At 42.5% G+C, this 18,807-nt stretch overlaps 1 protein-coding gene across 2 annotated transcripts in view; it reads left to right on the forward strand.

Moving 5' to 3' along the window:
- The window catches only part of LOC127417300 (early endosome antigen 1-like), a 46,541-nt gene that overhangs the window by 23,718 nt on the left and 4,016 nt on the right, over nt 1-18,807 (forward strand). For both annotated transcript variants that reach the window (XM_051657227.1, XM_051657228.1), the window contains 10 exons: nt 525-855; nt 2,137-2,238; nt 2,392-2,586; nt 2,912-3,094; nt 3,250-3,435; nt 4,596-4,727; nt 4,826-5,011; nt 13,943-14,181; nt 14,277-14,397; nt 15,861-15,959. In XM_051657227.1, the coding sequence (XP_051513187.1) occupies nt 525-855; nt 2,137-2,238; nt 2,392-2,586; nt 2,912-3,094; nt 3,250-3,435; nt 4,596-4,727; nt 4,826-5,011; nt 13,943-14,181; nt 14,277-14,397; nt 15,861-15,959 (1,774 nt within the window). The remainder of the gene's footprint in view (nt 1-524; nt 856-2,136; nt 2,239-2,391; nt 2,587-2,911; nt 3,095-3,249; nt 3,436-4,595; nt 4,728-4,825; nt 5,012-13,942; nt 14,182-14,276; nt 14,398-15,860; nt 15,960-18,807) is intronic.

The following is an 18,807-nucleotide window of genomic DNA, read 5'->3' on the forward strand; positions in this document are numbered from 1 at the left end:
TGCTGAGCAGACTTTCAGGTTATATTGATATAGGACTCGTTTTACTCTGCATATTTGTCTACCTGTTTCCTCCAGCATCTTCACAAGGTCCTTTGCTGTTGTTCTGGGATTGATTTGCACTTTTTGCACCAAACTACATTTATCTCTAGGAGACAGAATTCATCTCCTTCCTGAGCGGTATGATGGCTGTGTGGTCCCATACTGTTTATACTTGCATACTATTGTTTGTACAGATGAACGTGGTACCTTCAGGCATTTGCAAATTGCTCCCAAGGATGAACCAGACTTGTGGGGGTCCACATATTTTTTTCTGAGGTCTTTGAGGTAATCTGTGGAATGGTTAAAAAATTAGTTTTAATGACTTCAGCCTAAGTGTATGTAAACTTCTGACTTCAACTGTATCATGGACTAAATGCCACAAAACTCCCATTTTAATGTGATTTGTAACTTAATATGCTCAAGTTTAAGTAGATGAGTCCACAGGACCACAGGTCTGATGTATCTGTCTACCCATTGCTTTTTAGAGCTGTTACACAACAAGAGGACTTGAAGAAGAAAACCTCAGCCCTCTCTGAAACCAGTCAACAGCTGGAGAAGGCAGAGCAGGAGCGGGGAGCCTTGCAGGCCAGCCTGGATAAACTATCTCAGGAGGGACAGATGTGGCAGGCAGAGTTGGACAGAAAAGTCCAGAACCTGAGCTCTGAGCTTCAGAAAACCCAGCAGGAGAAGGAGGCTCTGACTAAAGAGGTGGCCACAGTTAAGGAGGCTCTGAGCAAAGCTGCCAAAGCCCTGAAAGAGAGCCAGACTCAGCTGGAGAAGGAGAAAAAGAACAGCAAGGTAGTTTTGGAGGAGAAGGTGGGTCCCATATAATTTAGAGTATGTTCTATTGTGATTTTTGCACTTAAGCTTTTTCAGGTAGCCTATCAAACAAAATGAATAAAAAAAAAAAAAGTAGATAACACCAAAATAAAAATGATGTCAACGTTTACTCACCCTCTTGACATTTCAAACCTTATTACTTTCTTTCATTTATAGAAAAGGAGAAGTTTACACAATTGTCGTGGGTGCTCTTTTCCATACAACACAAGCATACAATGACCAGGGACTGTCAAACCATAAAAGTAGTTCATACTACTTGTAGTTCATAGTAGACTCATGCTATAAATGATAGCATGAAAACTTGAAATTCCACTTGAAAACATAAATCCATACAAAAAAACAATCTAATTTGTTTATCCGTAAATGTGTTCAAATGACTGGCATACTGTATGTATTTAAAAGCATCCCTAAAATAACATTTTTATTCTTTTTAAGTCAAAGTGTTTCTAAAACCTCTGTTACACTGTGTTTGATATACTTTTGATATACTTTAGATATGCTGTACATGCATGTGGGGCAGAGATTCTTCTGCCCTCCCGAACTCTACAGCACCTCTCATTTTTTCCAATAGAAATCTGTAGTCAAATATGGTACTGCAGCGAGCCCTCATTGTGACATATTGGAGCAGAAATTAATCTGCCCATAAACGTAGAGCCAAACCAAAGGTAACTTTAGTATTAGTGCACGCCAGCAGTGTGAGAGATTGCGAAAATGGCGAGTGCTATCGATAAACGTGTATGTAACAGCATGTCGTTTCTATTGATAATTCAGACAAATTGGCCAGCCAGACATAAAAATAGTTCGAATCAAAAGACAAGAGTAGGCAATAAGACATTATATTTATTGTGTGATGAAAATTGTATGTCAAAGAGCCTTGGCTCTGTGTAAACTGAATAAAATGTTGTGTTTCCCATATTTACTTTTTCTTTCTTATATTGCAAGGGGACAGTAGCGTTGGTCAATGTGATTTGTAACATTTCTATAGCGAACCTGTTTACTAGAGACTTACTGTTACTAAAACATTATTATTATTATTAAGCATTTAGTTTTTTCATACTGTGGAAACATGTAAGTGGCATGTACATAGGTCTGGTATATTATTCATTATTTTATGAATAATGAGTTGAACAAATTGAACAATGAAAAAAAAGTTTTTGCAAGATCTGCCCCACCTATATCTGTGGTCACGAGCCACTACTGGTTAGGACATTATTTAACTATAAGTCCTTTAATTGTGCTACCTTTCACTGTTTTTAGGAGACATCTTATCAGAAAGCACAACAAGAGCTTCAGAAAAATGCAGAGGACACTTCTAAACAGCTCAGTGAGGTCAAAGGTCAACTGGAAAAATCAGTTGAGGTGAAAATGTAAATTACAACAACCTGCAGTTTATTTCTGTGGAAACATTACATAAAACCTTAATGTAACCCCCATATTTTATTGTCATTGCTTTGTGCTATGAAAATAATCATTATGTTTTTCACTTATTAAATTCTCATTGAATTCTTGTAGGCAGAGAAGAGCCTTCAGTCTCAGCTTACCGCACTGAACACCCAGCTGAAACAGTCTCAAGACACACTGAAAGAGAAGGATAAGAGCACTCAGCACCTTCAGGCACAGCTGAAGACCACCCAGGAGTCCTTCAGCCAGCAAGTGAAGAAACTGGAGGCTCAAGTGACCGAGCTGCAGGCCACCATCACTAAAAAGGCAATCACTGCAACAGTATACTCACATTTTATAAAGGCCAAAAATTCATGACTCATCCTGCACTACACAAGTTCTTTTCCAATGAAATTAACTTTAGAATGAGAGTGTCCCTTTTTCTAATATCAGTTGCAACTGACGAGCAGGTTGTAAATCATGGATCTTGGCTGTGACTTAAACTAAAGGCTATTGGCAATTTTCAATAGTAAATACATCAACAAAAAAAAGAAAACTGCCCTCATCAAGCAATTTCATGTGGCCTTTATCACTATTCAATGAGCACGCATTATGCTCCCTGCCTTGTTTCTGAGTGATGTGTGTGTTTCAGGCTGAGGAGGAGGCCAAACTGAAGAAGCAGGTGACAACATTGTCTAAAGATCTGAACTCTGAGAAAAAATGTTGTGCAGAGCTGCAGAAGACCAACAACAGCACCAAAGAAAGCCTTGCGTCGCTACAGTCTGATTTCTATGGCAAAGAGTCTGAGCTCTCTGCAGTACATCAGGACCTCAAGGTGTGTGTATGTGTGATTGTGCAATAATAGTATTTGTTATTGTATAACAGTGACATCACCTGTTACAAAACTCATCGCAACTCTGTATGTATCATTAAATTGTTATAAGCGTATGTGATCCTGATCTCAGAGTTGATGTAGTGTTTGTAATGCAGGTGTGTGAGGAGAAGCTGGTTCTGGCTCAAGAGGAGCTGGTGGCCAACAGGAACCAGCTCAGCAGTCATGAGACCAAGATCCAGGAGCTGAAGACGGGTCGTGTTGCGCTGGAGAAAGACCTTGCCAAGAGAGACGAGAAGATCAAACAGCAGGTGGAGGCTCTTCATAAGCTTCAGAAACAACAGGTAACAAAGAGAGTTGCAGGTTCGTACTTTGCATGGTTTGATCCTTGATTTACAGTGGACCCAAAAAATATTGGGATACATAGCCACATTTAGTGGATTAATTTCTTTGCATTAGATAACAAAATATTAAATATTTACATTGATGTTCACACAGGTGTCCTGGAAGAGTAACCACAGATGTAGTTGTTCACAATAACAACGGACATATGCCACTAAATTTGACTCATAGAAAGTGTCCAAGTACTTTGTGTCCTAAAGAAATATTCCGGGTTCAATACAAGTTAAGCTCAATTGAAAGCATTTGTGGCATAATGTTGATTACTACAAAAATGTATCTCTACTTGTCCCTCCTTTTCTTTAAAAAAAAAAAAAAAAGCACAAATCTGGGTTACAATGAGGCACTTTCAATGGAAGCAAATGGGCCCAATCCAAAAATGTTAAAATACTAACTTTTTTTAAAGTATAACCTCAAAACATAAACAATATGCATTTATACATGATTTTAGTGTCATAAAATCATTTACTAAGCTTTTATATGTAAAGTTATATCCAATTTTAAACGTAAAGCCAATAACCCTTAAATCCTAAAATGATGGTAGAACCTATGATTTGAACAACTTTACAGCTCAATGCTTCACATATGTACCTTGAAACCCTCCAAAAAAATGTACCCCATTCACTTCCATTGTAAGTGCCTCACTGTAACGTTGATTTTTTTTCTTTTTTTCTTTTTAAGAAAACTAGGGGTTGAAATGAGGCAAAATACATGCATGCATCTTTTTTCAGTTATGTTTGAAAAGTGTGCTTGTGCTATCTTTAAAATAAATGGCACTTGCTTTGATGTTATCTAATGCAATAACACATTTTTTTTTAAATAATTATATTTGACTCAAGAGTCCAAATATTTTTGAGGCCACTTTGTTGCCATTGTATTCTTGAGCGAGGCACTGAAACCCAGGCTACTTTAGGTGAACTGTCCTGCTGTGCCATTTTTTTATTCTAGATACAGCACAACCACATTGCAACCTTTTATTCTACCAAGAATAGTTCTTATCATAATTTGCTTATCAATGTGGCTACAGTGAGCACCTTATCCAGAACGTTCATGGATATTTTAAGTTGTCAGGGTGAATGTATGTGTCTCTTTGTATCTTTTGCAGGAGGTAACAGAGGAGCAGCTGAAGAAGGAGAGAGCTCAATGTGAGGAGATGAGAGAGAGTCAGAGTGGTCTGGAGAAGGATAAGAGCAAACTCAGTGCTGATCTTAAAGCACTGGCAGAGAGGAATGAGAAGGTCAGGCTGATGATCTTTGACCCTAACTCACTAAATTACAAAAACAATTGTTTATAATTGAGACAGAATTGTTTATAAGTTTGTGTGTATTTGTGCAGGAGCTGAAGGAGCTCCAAGCAGCGAAGCAGCTGCTGATCCAGCAAAAGGTGGAGCTCCAGGGGAAGGTGGAGGCGGCTCAGGCATCTCTGGAGCAGGAGCAGGGAGAACACCAGAAGACTCAAGACTCCATCAAACATGCACAGCAGGAGCTCAAAGCTGAAACTGACAAACTACAGCAACAGCTGGTACATCCGCAGCCAAACGCCTTCAGCACAAATTAATTCATTTACATTAATTTAGTTAACTACAGTAATTTACTGAAGTTTTGTATGTTTTAGTCCCAGTAATCACACACAGATCGCTAAGCTGGCTGTGCAAGATGGCATCATCTGGAAAGCATTGTGATCTACTTTAAGCATCATATTTGTAAACAAACATCTTATAAGCATTTTAAAAATAGCGGCTTCACATGCATTTTAAATTGGAAATGTTGTGAAAACATCTGCTGAATGCAGTTCAAAACGGAGCCCCTTAGAGGACAGGGTGGGAAATATATTTTCGGTAAGATTTTTGCATGCCCTCTCAATAGGTTTTGCGTTCCCTGGCAATAAGTTTTGCGTTCCCTCTCTCTCAATGAGTTTTGCGTTCCCTCTCAATGAGTTTTGCGTTCCCTCTCTCTCAATGAGTTTTGCTTCCCTCTCAATGAGTTTTGCATTCCCTTACAATAAATTTTGCGTTCCCTCTCTCTCAATGAGTTTTGTGCTCCCTCTCTCTCAATGAGTTTTGCGCTCCCTCTCTCTCAATGAGTTTTGCGCTCCCTCTCAATGAGTTTTGCGTTCCCTCTCAATGAGTTTTGCGTTCCCTCTCAATGAGTTTTGCGTTCTCTCTCAATGAGTTTTGCGTTCCTCTCAATGACTCGCAAAGAGTTTTGCGTTCCCTCACAATAAATTTTGCGTTCCCTCTCAATGAGTTTTGCGTTCCTCGCAATACGTTTTGCGTTCCCCCTCTCTCAGTGAGTTTTGCGTTCCCCCTCTCTCAGTGAGTTTTGCGTTCCCCCTCTCTCAGTGAGTTTTGCGTTCCCCCTCTCTCAGTGAGTTTTGCGTTCCCCCTCTCTCAGTGAGTTTTGCGTTCCCCCTCTCTCAGTGAGTTTTGCGTCCCTCTCAATGAGTTTTGCGTCCCTCTCAATGACTCGCAAAGAGTTTTGCGTTCCCTCACAATACGTTTTGCGTTCTCTCTCTCTCAATGAGTTTTGCGTTCCCTCTCTCTCAATGAGTTTTGCGTTCCCTCTCAATGAGTTTTGCGTTCCCTCTCAATGAGTTTTGCGTCCCTCACAATAAATTTTGCATTCCCTCTCAATGAGTTTTGCGTTCCCTCTCTCTCAATGAGTTTTGCGTTCCCTCTCTCTCAATGAGTTTTGCGTTCCCTCTCTCTCAATGAGTTTTGCGTCCCTCTCTCTCAATGAGTTTTGCGTCCCTCTCTCTCAATGAGTTTTGCGTTCCCTCTCAATGAGTTTTGCGTTCCCTCTCAATGAGTTTTGCGTTCCCTCTCAATGAGTTTTGCGTTCCCTCTCAATGAGTTTTGCGTTCCTCTCAATGACTCGCAAAGAGTTTTGCGTTCCCTCACAATAAATTTTGCGTTCCCTCTCAATGAGTTTTGCGTTCCTCGCAATACGTTTTGCGTTCCCTCTCTCTCAGTGAGTTTTGCGTTCCCTCTCTCTCAGTGAGTTTTGCGTTCCCCCTCTCTCAGTGAGTTTTGCGTTCCCCTCTCTCAGTGAGTTTTGCGTTCCCCCTCTCTCAGTGAGTTTTGCGTTCCCTCTCTCTCAGTGAGTTTTGCGTTCCCCCTCTCTCAGTGAGTTTTGCGTTCCCTCTCTCTCAGTGAGTTTTGCGTCCCTCTCAATGAGTTTTGCGTCCCTCTCAATGACTCGCAAAGAGTTTTGCGTTCCCTCACAATACGTTTTGCGTTCTCTCTCTCTCAATGAGTTTTGCGTTCCCTCTCTCTCAATGAGTTTTGCGTTCCCTCTCAATGAGTTTTGCGTTCCCTCTCAATGAGTTTTGCGTCCCTCACAATAAATTTTGCATTCCCTCTCAATGAGTTTTGCGTTCCCTCTCTCTCAATGAGTTTTGCGTTCCCTCTCTCTCAATGAGTTTTGCGTTCCCTCTCTCTCAATGAGTTTTGCGTCCCTCTCTCTCAATGAGTTTTGCGTCCCTCTCTCTCAATGAGTTTTGCGTTCCCTCTCAATGAGTTTTGCGTTCCCTCTCAATGAGTTTTGCGGTCCCTCTCAATGAGTTTTGCGGTCCCTCAATGACTCGCAAAGAGTTTTGCGTTCACTCACAATAAATTTTGCGTTCCCTCTCAATGAGTTTTGCGTTCCTCGCAATACGTTTTGCGTTCCATCTCTCTCAGTGAGTTTTGCGTTCCCTCTCTCTCAGTGAGTTTTGCGTTCCCTCTCTCACAGTGAGTTTTGCGTCCCTCTCAATGAGTTTTGCGTCCCTCTCAATGACTCGCAAAGAGTTTTGCGTTCCCTCACAATACGTTTTGCGTTCCCTCTCTCTCAATGAGTTTTGCGTTCCCTCTCAATGAGTTTTGCGTTCCTCTCAGTAAGTTTTGCGTTCCCTCTCAAGGAGTTTTGCGTCCCTCTCAATGAGTTTTGCGCTCCTTCTCTCTCAATGAGTTTTGCGCTCCCTCTCTCTCAATGAGTTTTGCGCTCCCTCTCAGTGAGTTTTGCGCTCCCTCTCTCTCAATGAGTTTTGCGCTCCCTCTCTCTCAATGAGTTTTGCGTTCCCTCTCTCTCAATGAGTTTTGCGTTCCCTCTCTCTCAATGAGTTTTGCGTTCCCTCACAATACGTTTTGCGTTCCCTCTCTCTCAAAGAGTTTTGCATTCCCTCTCTCTCAATGAGTTTTGCGTTCCCTCTCTCTCAAAGAGTTTTGCGTTCCCTCTCTCGCAGTGAGTTTTGCGTTCCCTCTCAATGAGTTTTGCGTCCCTCTCAATGAGATTTGCGTTCCTCTCAATGACTCGCAGTGAGTGTTGCGTTCCCCTCGTCAATGAGTGTTGCGTTCCCCTCGTCAATGAGTGTTGCGTTCCCCTCGTCAATGAGTGTTGCGTTCCCTCGCAATGAGTTTTGCGTTCCTCTCAATGACTCGCAAAGAGTTTTACGTTCCCTCGCAATAAATTTTGCGTTCCCTCTCAATGAGTTTTGCGTTCCTCGCAATACGTTTTGCGTTCCCTCTCTCTCAGTGAGTTTTGCGTTCCCTCTCTCAGTGAGTTTTGCGTTCCCTCTCTCAGTGAGTTTTGCGTTCCCTCTCTCTGTGAGTTTTGCGTTCCCTCTCTCTGTGAGTTTTGCGTTCCCTCTCTCAGTGAGTTTTGCGTTCCCCCTCTCTCAGTGAGTTTTGCGTTCCCTCTCTCTGTGAGTTTTGCGTTCCCTCTCTCAGTGAGTTTTGCGTTCCCCCTCTCTCAGTGAGTTTTGCGTTCCCTCTCTCTCAGTGAGTTTTGCGTTCCCTCTCTCTCAGTGAGTTTTGCGTTCCCTCTCTCTCAGTGAGTTTTGCGTTCCCTCTCTCTCAGTGAGTTTTGCGTTCCCTCTCTCTCAGTGAGTTTTGCGTTCCCTCTCAATGACTCGCAAAGAGTTTTGCGTTCCCTCACAATACGTTTTGCGTTCCCTCTCTCTCAATGAGTTTTGCGTTCCCTCTCAATGAGTTTTGCGTTCCCTCTCTCTCAATGAGTTTTGCGTTCCCTCTCAATGAGTTTTGCGTTCCCTCTCTCTCAATGAGTTTTGCGTTCCCTCTCAAGGAGTTTTGCGTCCCTCTCAATGAGTTTTGCGCTCCTTCTCTCTCAATGAGTTTTGCGCTCCCTCTCTCTCAATGAGTTTTGCGCTCCCTCTCAGTGAGTTTTGCGCTCCCTCTCTCTCAATGAGTTTTGCGCTCCCTCTCTCTCAATGAGTTTTGCGCTCCCTCTCTCTCAATGAGTTTTGCGCTCCCTCTCTCTCAATGAGTTTTGCGTTCCCTCTCTCTCAATGAGTTTTGCGTTCCCTCACAATACGTTTTGCGTTCCCTCTCTCTCAAAGAGTTTTGCATTCCCTCTCTCTCAATGAGTTTTGCGTTCCCTCTCTCTCAAAGAGTTTTGCGTTCCCTCTCTCGCAGTGAGTTTTGCGTTCCCTCTCAATGAGTTTTGCGTCCCTCTCAATGAGATTTGCGTTCCTCTCAATGACTCGCAGTGAGTGTTGCGTTCCCCTCGTCAATGAGTGTTGCGTTCCCCTCGTCAATGAGTGTTGCGTTCCCCTCGTCAATGAGTGTTGCGTTCCCCTCGTCAATGAGTGTTGCGTTCCCTCGCAATGAGTTTTGCGTTCCTCTCAATGACTCGCAAAGAGTTTTACGTTCCCTCGCAATAAATTTTGCGTTCCCTCTCAATGAGTTTTGCGTTCCTCGCAATACGTTTTGCGTTCCCTCTCTCTCAGTGAGTTTTGCGTTCCCTCTCTCAGTGAGTTTTGCGTTCCCTCTCTCAGTGAGTTTTGCGTTCCCTCTCTCTGTGAGTTTTGCGTTCCCTCTCTCTGTGAGTTTTGCATTCCCCCTCTCTCAGTGAGTTTTGCGTTCCCTCTCTCTCAGTGAGTTTTGCGTTCCCTCTCTCTCAGTGAGTTTTGCGTTCCCTCTCTCAGTGAGTTTTGCGTTCCCCCTCTCTCAGTGAGTTTTGCGTTCCCTCTCTCTCAGTGAGTTTTGCGTTCCCTCTCTCTCAGTGAGTTTTGCGTTCCCTCTCTCTCAGTGAGTTTTGCGTTCCCTCTCTCTCAGTGAGTTTTGCGTTCCCTCTCTCTCAGTGAGTTTTGCGTTCCCTCTCTCTCAGTGAGTTTTGCGTCCCTCTCAATGACTCGCAAAGAGTTTTGCGTTCCCTCACAATACGTTTTGCGTTCCCTCTCTCTCAATGAGTTTTGCGTTCCCTCTCAATGAGTTTTGCGTTCCCTCTCTCTCAATGAGTTTTGCGTTCCCTCTCAATGAGTTTTGCGTTCCCTCTCTCTCAATGAGTTTTGCGTTCCCTCTCAATGAGTTTTGCGTCCCTCTCAATGAGTTTTGCATTCCCTCACAATAAATTTTGCGTTCCCTCTCTCTCAATGAGTTTTGCGTTCCCTCTCTCTCAATGAGTTTTGCGTTCCCTCTCTCTCAATGAGTTTTGCGTTCCCTCTCTCTCAATGAGTTTTGCGTTCCCTCTCTCTCAATGAGTTTTGCGTTCCCTCTCTCTCAATGAGTTTTGCGTCCCTCTCAATGAGTTTTGCGTCCCCTCACAATAAATTTTGCGTTCCCTCTCAATGAGTTTTGCGTCCCTCTCAATGAGTTTTGCATTCCCTCTCAATGAGTTTTGCGTTCCCTCTCAATGAGTTTTGCGTTCCTCGCAATACGTTTTGCGTTCCCTCTCTCACAGTGAGTTTTGCGTTCCCTCTCTCACAGTGAGTTTTGCGTTCCCTCTCTCACAGTGAGTTTTGCGTTCCCTCTCTCACAGTGAGTTTTGCGTCCCTCTCAGTGAGTTTTGCATCCCTCTCAATGAGTTTTGCGTCCCTCTCAATGACTCGCAAAGAGTTTTGCGTTCCCTCTCAATGAGTTTTGCGTTCCCTCTCAATGAGTTTTGCGTTCCTCTCAGTAAGTTTTGCGTTCCTCTCAGTAAGTTTTGCGTTCCTCTCAGTAAGTTTTGCGTTCCCTCTCAATGAGTTTTGCGCTCCCTCTCTCTCAATGAGTTTTGCGCTCCCTCTCTCTCAATGAGTTTTGCGTTCCCTCTCAATGAGTTTTGCGTCCCTCTCAATGAGTTTTGCATTCCCTCACAATAAATTTTGCGTTCCCTCTCTCTCAATGAGTTTTGCGTTCCCTCTCTCTCAATGAGTTTCGTGTTCCCTCTCTCTCAATGAGTTTTGCGTCCCTCTCTCTCAATGAGTTTTGCGTCCCTCTCTCTCAATGAGTTTTGCGTTCCCTCTCAATGAGTTTTGCGTCCCTCTCAATGACTCGCAAAGAGTTTTGCGTTCACTCACAATAAATTTTGCGTTCCCTCTCAATGAGTTTTGCGTTCCTCGCAATACGTTTTGCGTTCCATCTCTCTCAGTGAGTTTTGCGTTCCCTCTCTCTCAGTGAGTTTTGCGTTCCCTCTCTCTCAGTGAGTTTTGCGTTCCCTCTCTCACAGTGAGTTTTGCGTCCCTCTCAGTGAGTTTTGCATCCCTCTCAATGAGTTTTGCGTCCCTCTCAATGACTCGCAAAGAGTTTTGCGTTCCCTCACAATACGTTTTGCGTTCCCTCTCAATGAGTTTTGCGTTCCTCTCAGTAAGTTTTGCGTTCCCTCTCAATGAGTTTTGCGCTCCCTCTCTCTCAATGAGTTTTGCGCTCCCTCTCTCTCAATGAGTTTTGCGCTCCCTCTCTCTCAATGAGTTTTGCGTTCCCTCTCTCTCAATGAGTTTTGCGTTCCCTCTCTCTCAATGAGTTTTGCGTTCCCTCTCTCTCAAAGAGTTTTGCGTTCCCTCTCTCTCAAAGAGTTTTGCGTTCCCTCTCTCTCAAAGAGTTTTGCGTTCCCTCTCTCGCAGTGAGTTTTGCGTTCCCTTTCAATGAGTTTTGCGTTCCCTCTCAGTGAGTTTTGCGTTCCCTCTCAGTGAGTTTTGCGTCCCTCTCAATGAGATTTGCGTTCCTCTCAATGACTCGCAGTGAGTGTTGCGTTCCCCTCGTCAATGAGTGTTGCGTTCCCCTCGTCAATGAGTGTTGCGTTCCCCTCGTCAATGAGTGTTGCGTTCCTCTCAATGACTCGCAGTGAGTGTTGCGTTCCCTCGCAGTGAGTGTTGCGTTCCCTCGCAGTGAGTTTTGCGTTCCCTCGCAGTGAGTTGAGTTTCCCTCTCAATTAATTTTACGTTCCCTCGCAATGAGTTTTGCATTCCTCTCAATGAGTTTTGCGTTCCTCTCAATGACTCGCAGTGAGTGTTGCGTTCCCTCGCAGTGAGTGTTGCGTTCCCTCGCAGTGAGTGTTGCGTTCCCTCTCGCAGTGAGTGTTGCATTCCCTCTCTCGCAGTGAGTGTTGCGTTCCCTCTCTCGCAGTGAGTTTTGCGTTCCCTCTCTCGCAGTGAGTTTTGCGTTCCCTCTCTCGCAGTGAGTTTTGCGTTCCCTCTCAATGAATTTGCGTCCCTCTCAATGAGATTTGCGTCCCTCTCAATGACTCGCAGTGAGTGTTGCGTTCCCTCTCTCTCAAAGAGTTTTGCGTTCCCTCTCTCTCAAAGAGTTTTGCGTTCCCTCTCTCGCAGTGAGTTTTGCGTTCCCTCTCAATGAGTTTTGCGTTCCCTCTCAATGAGTTTTGCGTTCCCTCTCAATGAGTTTTGCGTCCCTCTCAATGAGATTTGCGTTCCTCTCAATGACTCGCAGTGAGTGTTGCGTTCCCCTCGTCAATGAGTGTTGCGTTCCCCTCGTCAATGAGTGTTGCGTTCCCCTCGTCAATGAGTGTTGCGTTCCTCTCAATGACTCGCAGTGAGTGTTGCGTTCCCTCGCAGTGAGTGTTGCGTTCCCTCGCAGTGAGTTTTGCGTTCCCTCGCAGTGAGTTGTTTCCCTCTCAATTAATTTTACGTTCCCTCGCAATGAGTTTTGCATTCCTCTCAATGACTCGCAGTGAGTTTTGCGTTCCCTCGCAGTGAGTTTTGCGTTCCCTCGCAGTGAGTTTTGCGTTCCCTCGCAGTGAGTTTTGCGTTCCCTCGCAGTGAGTTTTGCGTTCCCTCTCTCACAGTGAGTTTTGCATTCCCTCTCAATGAGTTTTGCGTCCCTTTCAATGAGATTTGCGTTCCTCTCAATGACTCGCAAAGAGTGTTGCGTTCCCTCGCAGTGAGTGTTGCGTTCCCTCGCAGTGAGTGTTGCGTTCCCTCGCAGTGAGTGTTGCGTTCCCTCGCAGTGAGTGTTGCGTTCCCTCGCAGTGAGTGTTGCGTTCCCTCTCTCACAGTGAGTTTTGCATTCCCTCTCAATGAGATTTGCGTTCCTCTCAGTGACTCGCAAAGAGTGTTGCGTTCCCTCGCAGTGAGTGTTGCGTTCCCTCGTAGTGAGTTGTTTCCCTCGTCAATGAGTTTTGCGTCCCTCTCAATTAATTTTACGTTCCCTCGCAATGACTCGCAATACGTTTTGCGTTCCCTCGCAATACGTTTTGCGTTCCCTCTCAATGACTCGCAAAGAGTTTTGCGTCCCTTTCAAAGAGTTTTACGTTCCCTCACAATACGTTTTGCGTTCCCTCCCTCTCAATACGTTTTGCGTTCCCTCCCTCTCAATGAGTTTTGCGTTCCCTCTCAATGAGTTTTGCGTTCACTCTCAATGAGTTTTGCGTTCCTCTCAATGACTCGCAATGAGTTTTGCATTCCCTAGCAATGAGTTTTGCGTTCCCTAGCAATACATTTTGCATAGTGTAATGCATTTATAAAAACGGAATACTTGCATCAAAACTATAGCTGTGTTCTCTATTGGATTCATTACATATTCAGCTAAAGACACAAGTCTTCTATTGAAATAACACATTTATCATAAAATGTGTTTTTGTAAAATTTCTCTACATTTCTAGTTGTTCCTGCTCTTCTTCTTGAAAGACAATGAGGAAGTTTACTGTTAAAAAAAATAAATTAATAATAATAATAATAATATATATATATATATATATATATATATATATATATATATATATATATATATTTTGCATTCCCTCGCAATACGTGTTGCGTTCCCTCGCAATACGTTTTGCGTTCTATAGTAATAACCATGACAGTTCCATAGTTTTTTGGTGGAAACCATGATTTTACTATAGTAATATTGTAGTAACTATGTAATTAACCATGTTTTTTCCCCTGTAGATTAACCATGGTTAATCTTGTGATTAATATGTTTTTACTACAAATGCCTTAGTTAAACTATGGTGTTTATAGTAAAACCATAACCACAAAATTGTATTCAAAAATGTATTATTACTATGGTTTCTCTTTAATTATTTTGGTTAAAATGTGCTTTCTGTAAAACATGGTACATTTTTGCAAGGGAGTGCAAAACTTATTCCGAGGGAACGCAAAACTGTTTCCGAAAAAAATGTCCCGCCTTGTCCTTACAGGGGATCCGTAGTAATAACATCTGACAAGGAATGTTTTAGTGATGTGTTGCAGATAAGCTCACTCTGAAAGGTGGTAAATTCTGTATCTCTCTCTCTGTCTCAGGTGGCAGAAGTGAAGGCTAAAGAGGAAGTTGAGAAACAGAGGGAAGAGGCAGAGGTGAAGATGTCTATGCAGGTGACTGTGCTAAACGAGAACGTTGCGACGCTAAAGCGAGAGTGGCAGAGCAGCCAGCGAAGGGTGGGCGAGCTGGAGAAACAGACAGACGAATTGAGGGGAGAGATTGCCGTGCTAGAGGCCACCGTCCAGAACAACCAGGACGAGAGACGTGCACTGCTGGAGAGGTGATCTCTCTAGACTCTATAAACCTTTTTTGACCTGTACATCACATTCAAATCACATACTAAACCTTTGACACTGTTGGTGTCTCTTTTTCCAGATGTGTCAAGGGTGAGGGTGAGATTGAGAAGCTTCAGGCTAAGTTGGTGGAGATGCGCAAGAAGCTTGACGATACAACGGCTGCAATGCAGGAACTTGGCCGAGAGAACCAGTCATTACAGGTCAGACTAACCCTAGACTGACACCAGCCAACTTACTTACCTTGCACACTGAAGGCTTGAATTCACTAAACAGGTGCGCCACTTTAGAACAGCAGTATAGTAGCGTAAAATCCGGTGACAAACCACCCACTGTCCAAATTAGCAAGGCCTTATATGCATTGTTATTGTGCAGAGTCATTGTAAATCTCTTCTGTAATAATTCACAAATGTCAGTGCCATTTGCCTGACACAATTAACCCAAACTTTTATTTAAAAGGAATGTTTTTGTACATTTTATGCACATTGTATATGATCATGGCAGCAGTAACTCATCAAATGAAAAAGCGTTAAAACTAGATGTATATCCAGGCGTGCAGTGCAGTCAAGGATGCATTTTAAAGAGCTGATTTGGGTGAATTTATTGCAGTCATGGACTGATATATATATATATATATAAATAATTATATCTAAATATTGATATATTTTTAGTACTATGTATAGATAAATAGTGCTATACAGTCCCAATAAATTTTTCTAGATTTTGGTAGCCTGCAGCATCCTAGCATTCAGACCGAACAAGCTGGGGAATCGTGCCTTGCAAATTGTGTTCTGCATTAATTGTGTGGCCATAATTACACCCATTACCTGGAGTGCATAATTGCTTTTGTGAACCAGGTGCTAAAGCAACACAGTGCATGCAAATAAACAACACTCAGCTCAGTTCATTCTTTATGAATTTTCCCTATTTACTTATATCAATGCAGTCTTCATCTATTATGGATATCCTGCTAAAGCCCCATTCACACATGCAGTGAAATTATCACTTGATGTGGCTTGTCCTTGTATTGTATGTCATTTGTGGGCATTCCTACGTTATTGGTGGACTGAACTTTTGGACATATCTTTTGAAAATCTGATCACAGATGAGACATATTGCAGGTAAAACTAAGATGTTATTCTAATTTGACAAGGAATTCATTTTTTGTCGCTAAAAATAAACATTCTTCAGGGAAGAGTTTTTTATATGAACTGCAGCAGTGCTCATTGCATTATATCATTAGCGAGATGAACATACTATCAAAGTATGAATCAAGCTCACTCAGACTGGCAACCATTTCTTTTCCATGCATCATTCTTTTATTATATCCATGTATAAGGTTACAGACATATCATAGAACAATGAAATGGCCCACTTCTCTGTCTTGCCTGCACTTGACACCATTATCTCACAGGAGACAGATGATGTGGACTCCATTTACATTTCTTCTCTCTATTGGTAGTCCTACTGAAAGTGGCTCCTCATTTGCATAAAGTTAAACCGTTTTCAAATGAAAATGTTGCTGAAAGTCACCAGCTCTCGTTTAAAATGAATGAGATGATGTCACTTTAACGCTGCAAGTCGCTACACGGGTGAATGGGGCTTAAATTATTTAAAGTCAGCCCATTTTAGTTGTCATAAAAGTGGCTTCTGTCTCCTGTTACAGATTAAACAGTCGCAGTCCCTCACACGGAAGTGGGCGGAAGATCATGAGGTGCAGAATTGTATGGCCTGTGGGAAGGGCTTCTCTGTCACTGTCAGAAAGGTGTGCATCACACACACACACACACACACATAAATTCTTATTTGTTGTGGATCAAAGTGTGAGATCAATGCAATGCTAACGATCTATCCCACTGATCCATGCTCCCCTGTTTAAAAGGCTGGTTTTGTTTTATGAACACATGACATGGTGCATCAGTATGTGCCATCAACAAAAGCGTATGTTTGATGTTCTCATGAAGTCATTGGCAATGGACCGTTCTGACAAACACATCATTGCTTAAGTCATGTACAAATTTACCGTAATCAGTACTCCCAGTGTAATGTTGTGAAGGTCAGGTGTGACACAATTACTAGGGCAAACGCAAAGTAACAAAATATTTCTATTCATTTTTAGATTACTCGCAATCTTCATTTGATCGGACCGATATCGATTCTAAAAATGTTCATACCACTGTACTTTTACAGTTTTTCTCAATTGATTTTATGCATTTCTCCAAACTTTAGTCAATGCTCTCCAAACAATTCACACAGCCAACAAAACAGATTCTTTATTTAGCAGAACAATTCAGTTTCACTGCATAATGAAGCAATGTATTCTTTTCTGATAACACTGTGTAACATGTAATTTTTTTTAATTTATTTTTTTATTTTTGTCCCTGGGTAGTAAGTGTTATTTCCTAATTGCTTATGCCTCAGAAGTATAGAAAATGGCTATTATTCCCCACAAACTTTGCTTTTGTCACCAGGACAGTGATATTTTGAAATTTACCTATTTCCAACGAGAAAACGGGCGAATTTATGTCTTTTCGATCATATAAAGTCAGAAAAAAACAAAATATGAATCCAAATGAACATGTATTTATACTAAAGTAATATTCAAAGCTGTGCTGGTCCATAATTGTTAACAAGTACCCGTCTCTTCCCGTGGCTCACTCTGTGCACCTCAAAGAGGATTACAACAGCATCAAGACCTTGCTGGATGCCTTGAAATATGATGAATATGGCTGGGAGATCATAGGAGACTTCAAAATGGTGGCATTCCTGATGGGTCTCCAAGGCGGTTTTACCAAGTTTCCCTGCTATCTTTGCCTTTGGGACAGCAGGGACACCAAGGTGCACTACCACAGGCGGGACTGGCCACAGCAGACCGAGTTTTCAGTGGGGAGGAACAACATAAAGTGGGAGCCACTGGTGGACCCCCGGAAGGTGCTGATGCCACCACTGCACATCAAATTGGACCTTATGAAACAATTTGTCAGAGCTCTAGATAAGGAGTCGGCAGCCTTCAAGTACCTTCAAGATTTCTTCCCTAAGCTGTCTGAGGCAAAGGTCAAAGCCGGTATCTTTGTCGGACCACAGATAAAGAAGGATTTTGGATTCATATGTTGTTTTTTTCTGACTTTATGTGAACGAAAAGACACAAATAATTTAATTGTGATGATTTTGGCTCACATTTAACAAAAACCCACCAATTCACTATCTCAAAAAATTAGAATATGGTGACATGCCAATCAGCTAATCAACTCAAAACACCTGCAAAGGTTTCCTGAGCCTTCAAAATGGTCTCTCAGTTTGGTTCACTAGGCTACACAATCATGGGGAAGACTGCTGATCTGACAGTTGTCCAGAAGACAATCATTGACACCCTTCACAAGGAGGGTAAGCCACAAACATTCATTGCCAAAGAAGCTGGCTGTTCACAGAGTGCTGTATCCAAGCATGTTAACAGAAAGTTGAGTGGAAGGAAAAGGTGTGGAAGAAAAAGATGCACAACCAACCGAGAGAACCGCAGCCTTATGATTGTCAAGTAAAATCGATTCAAGAATTTGGGTGAACTTCACAAGGAATGGACTGAGGCTGGGGTCAAGGCATCAAGAGCCACCACACACAGACATGTCAAGGAATTTGGCTACAGTTGTCATATTCCTCTTGTTAAGCCACTCCTGAACCAAAGACAACGTCAGAGGCGTCTTACCTGGGCTAAGGAGAAGAAGAACTGGACTGTTGCCCAGTGGTCCAAAGTCCTCTTTTCAGATGAGAGCAAGTTTTGTATTTCATTTGGAAACCAAGGTCCTAGAGTCTGGAGGAAGGGTGGAGAAGCTCATAGCCCAAGTTGCTTGAAGTCCAGTGTTAAGTTTCCACAGTCTGTGATGATTTGGGGTGCAATGTCATCTGCTGGTGTTGGTCCATTGTGTTTTTTGAAAACCAAAGTCACTGCACCCGTTTACCAAGAAATTTTGGAGCACTTCATGCTTCCTTCTGCTGACCAGCTTTTTAAAGATGCTGATTTCATTTTCCAGCAGGATTTGGCACCTGCCCACACTGCCAAAAGCACCAAAAGGTGGTTAAATGACCATGGTGTTGGTGTGCTTGATTGGCCAGCAAACTCACCAGACCTGAACCCCATAGAGAATCTATGGGGTATTGTCAAGAGGAAAATGAGAAACAAGAGACTAAAAAATGCAGATGAGCTGAAGGCCACTGTCAAAGAAACCTGGGCTTCCATACCACCTCAGCAGTGCCACAAACTGATCACCTCCATGCCACGCCAAATTGAGGCAGTAATTAAAGAAAATGAGCCCCTATCAAGTATTGAGTACATATACAGTAAATTAACATACTTTCCAGAAGGCCAACAATTCACTAAAAATGTTTTTTTTATTGGTCTTATGATGTATTCTAATTTTTTGAGATAGTGAATTGGTGGGTTTTTGTTAAATGTGAGCCAAAATCATCACAATTAAAAGAACCAAAGACTTAAACTACTTCAGTCTGTGTGCACTGAATTTATTTAATACACGAGTTTCACAATTTGAGTTGAATTACTGAAATAAATGAACTTTTCCACGACATTCTAATTTATTGAGATGCACCTGTATATATATAGT

The sequence above is a fragment of the Myxocyprinus asiaticus genome, chromosome 26 (genome assembly GCF_019703515.2).
Source record: "Myxocyprinus asiaticus isolate MX2 ecotype Aquarium Trade chromosome 26, UBuf_Myxa_2, whole genome shotgun sequence".
Classification (NCBI taxonomy): Eukaryota; Metazoa; Chordata; class Actinopteri; order Cypriniformes; family Catostomidae; genus Myxocyprinus; species Myxocyprinus asiaticus.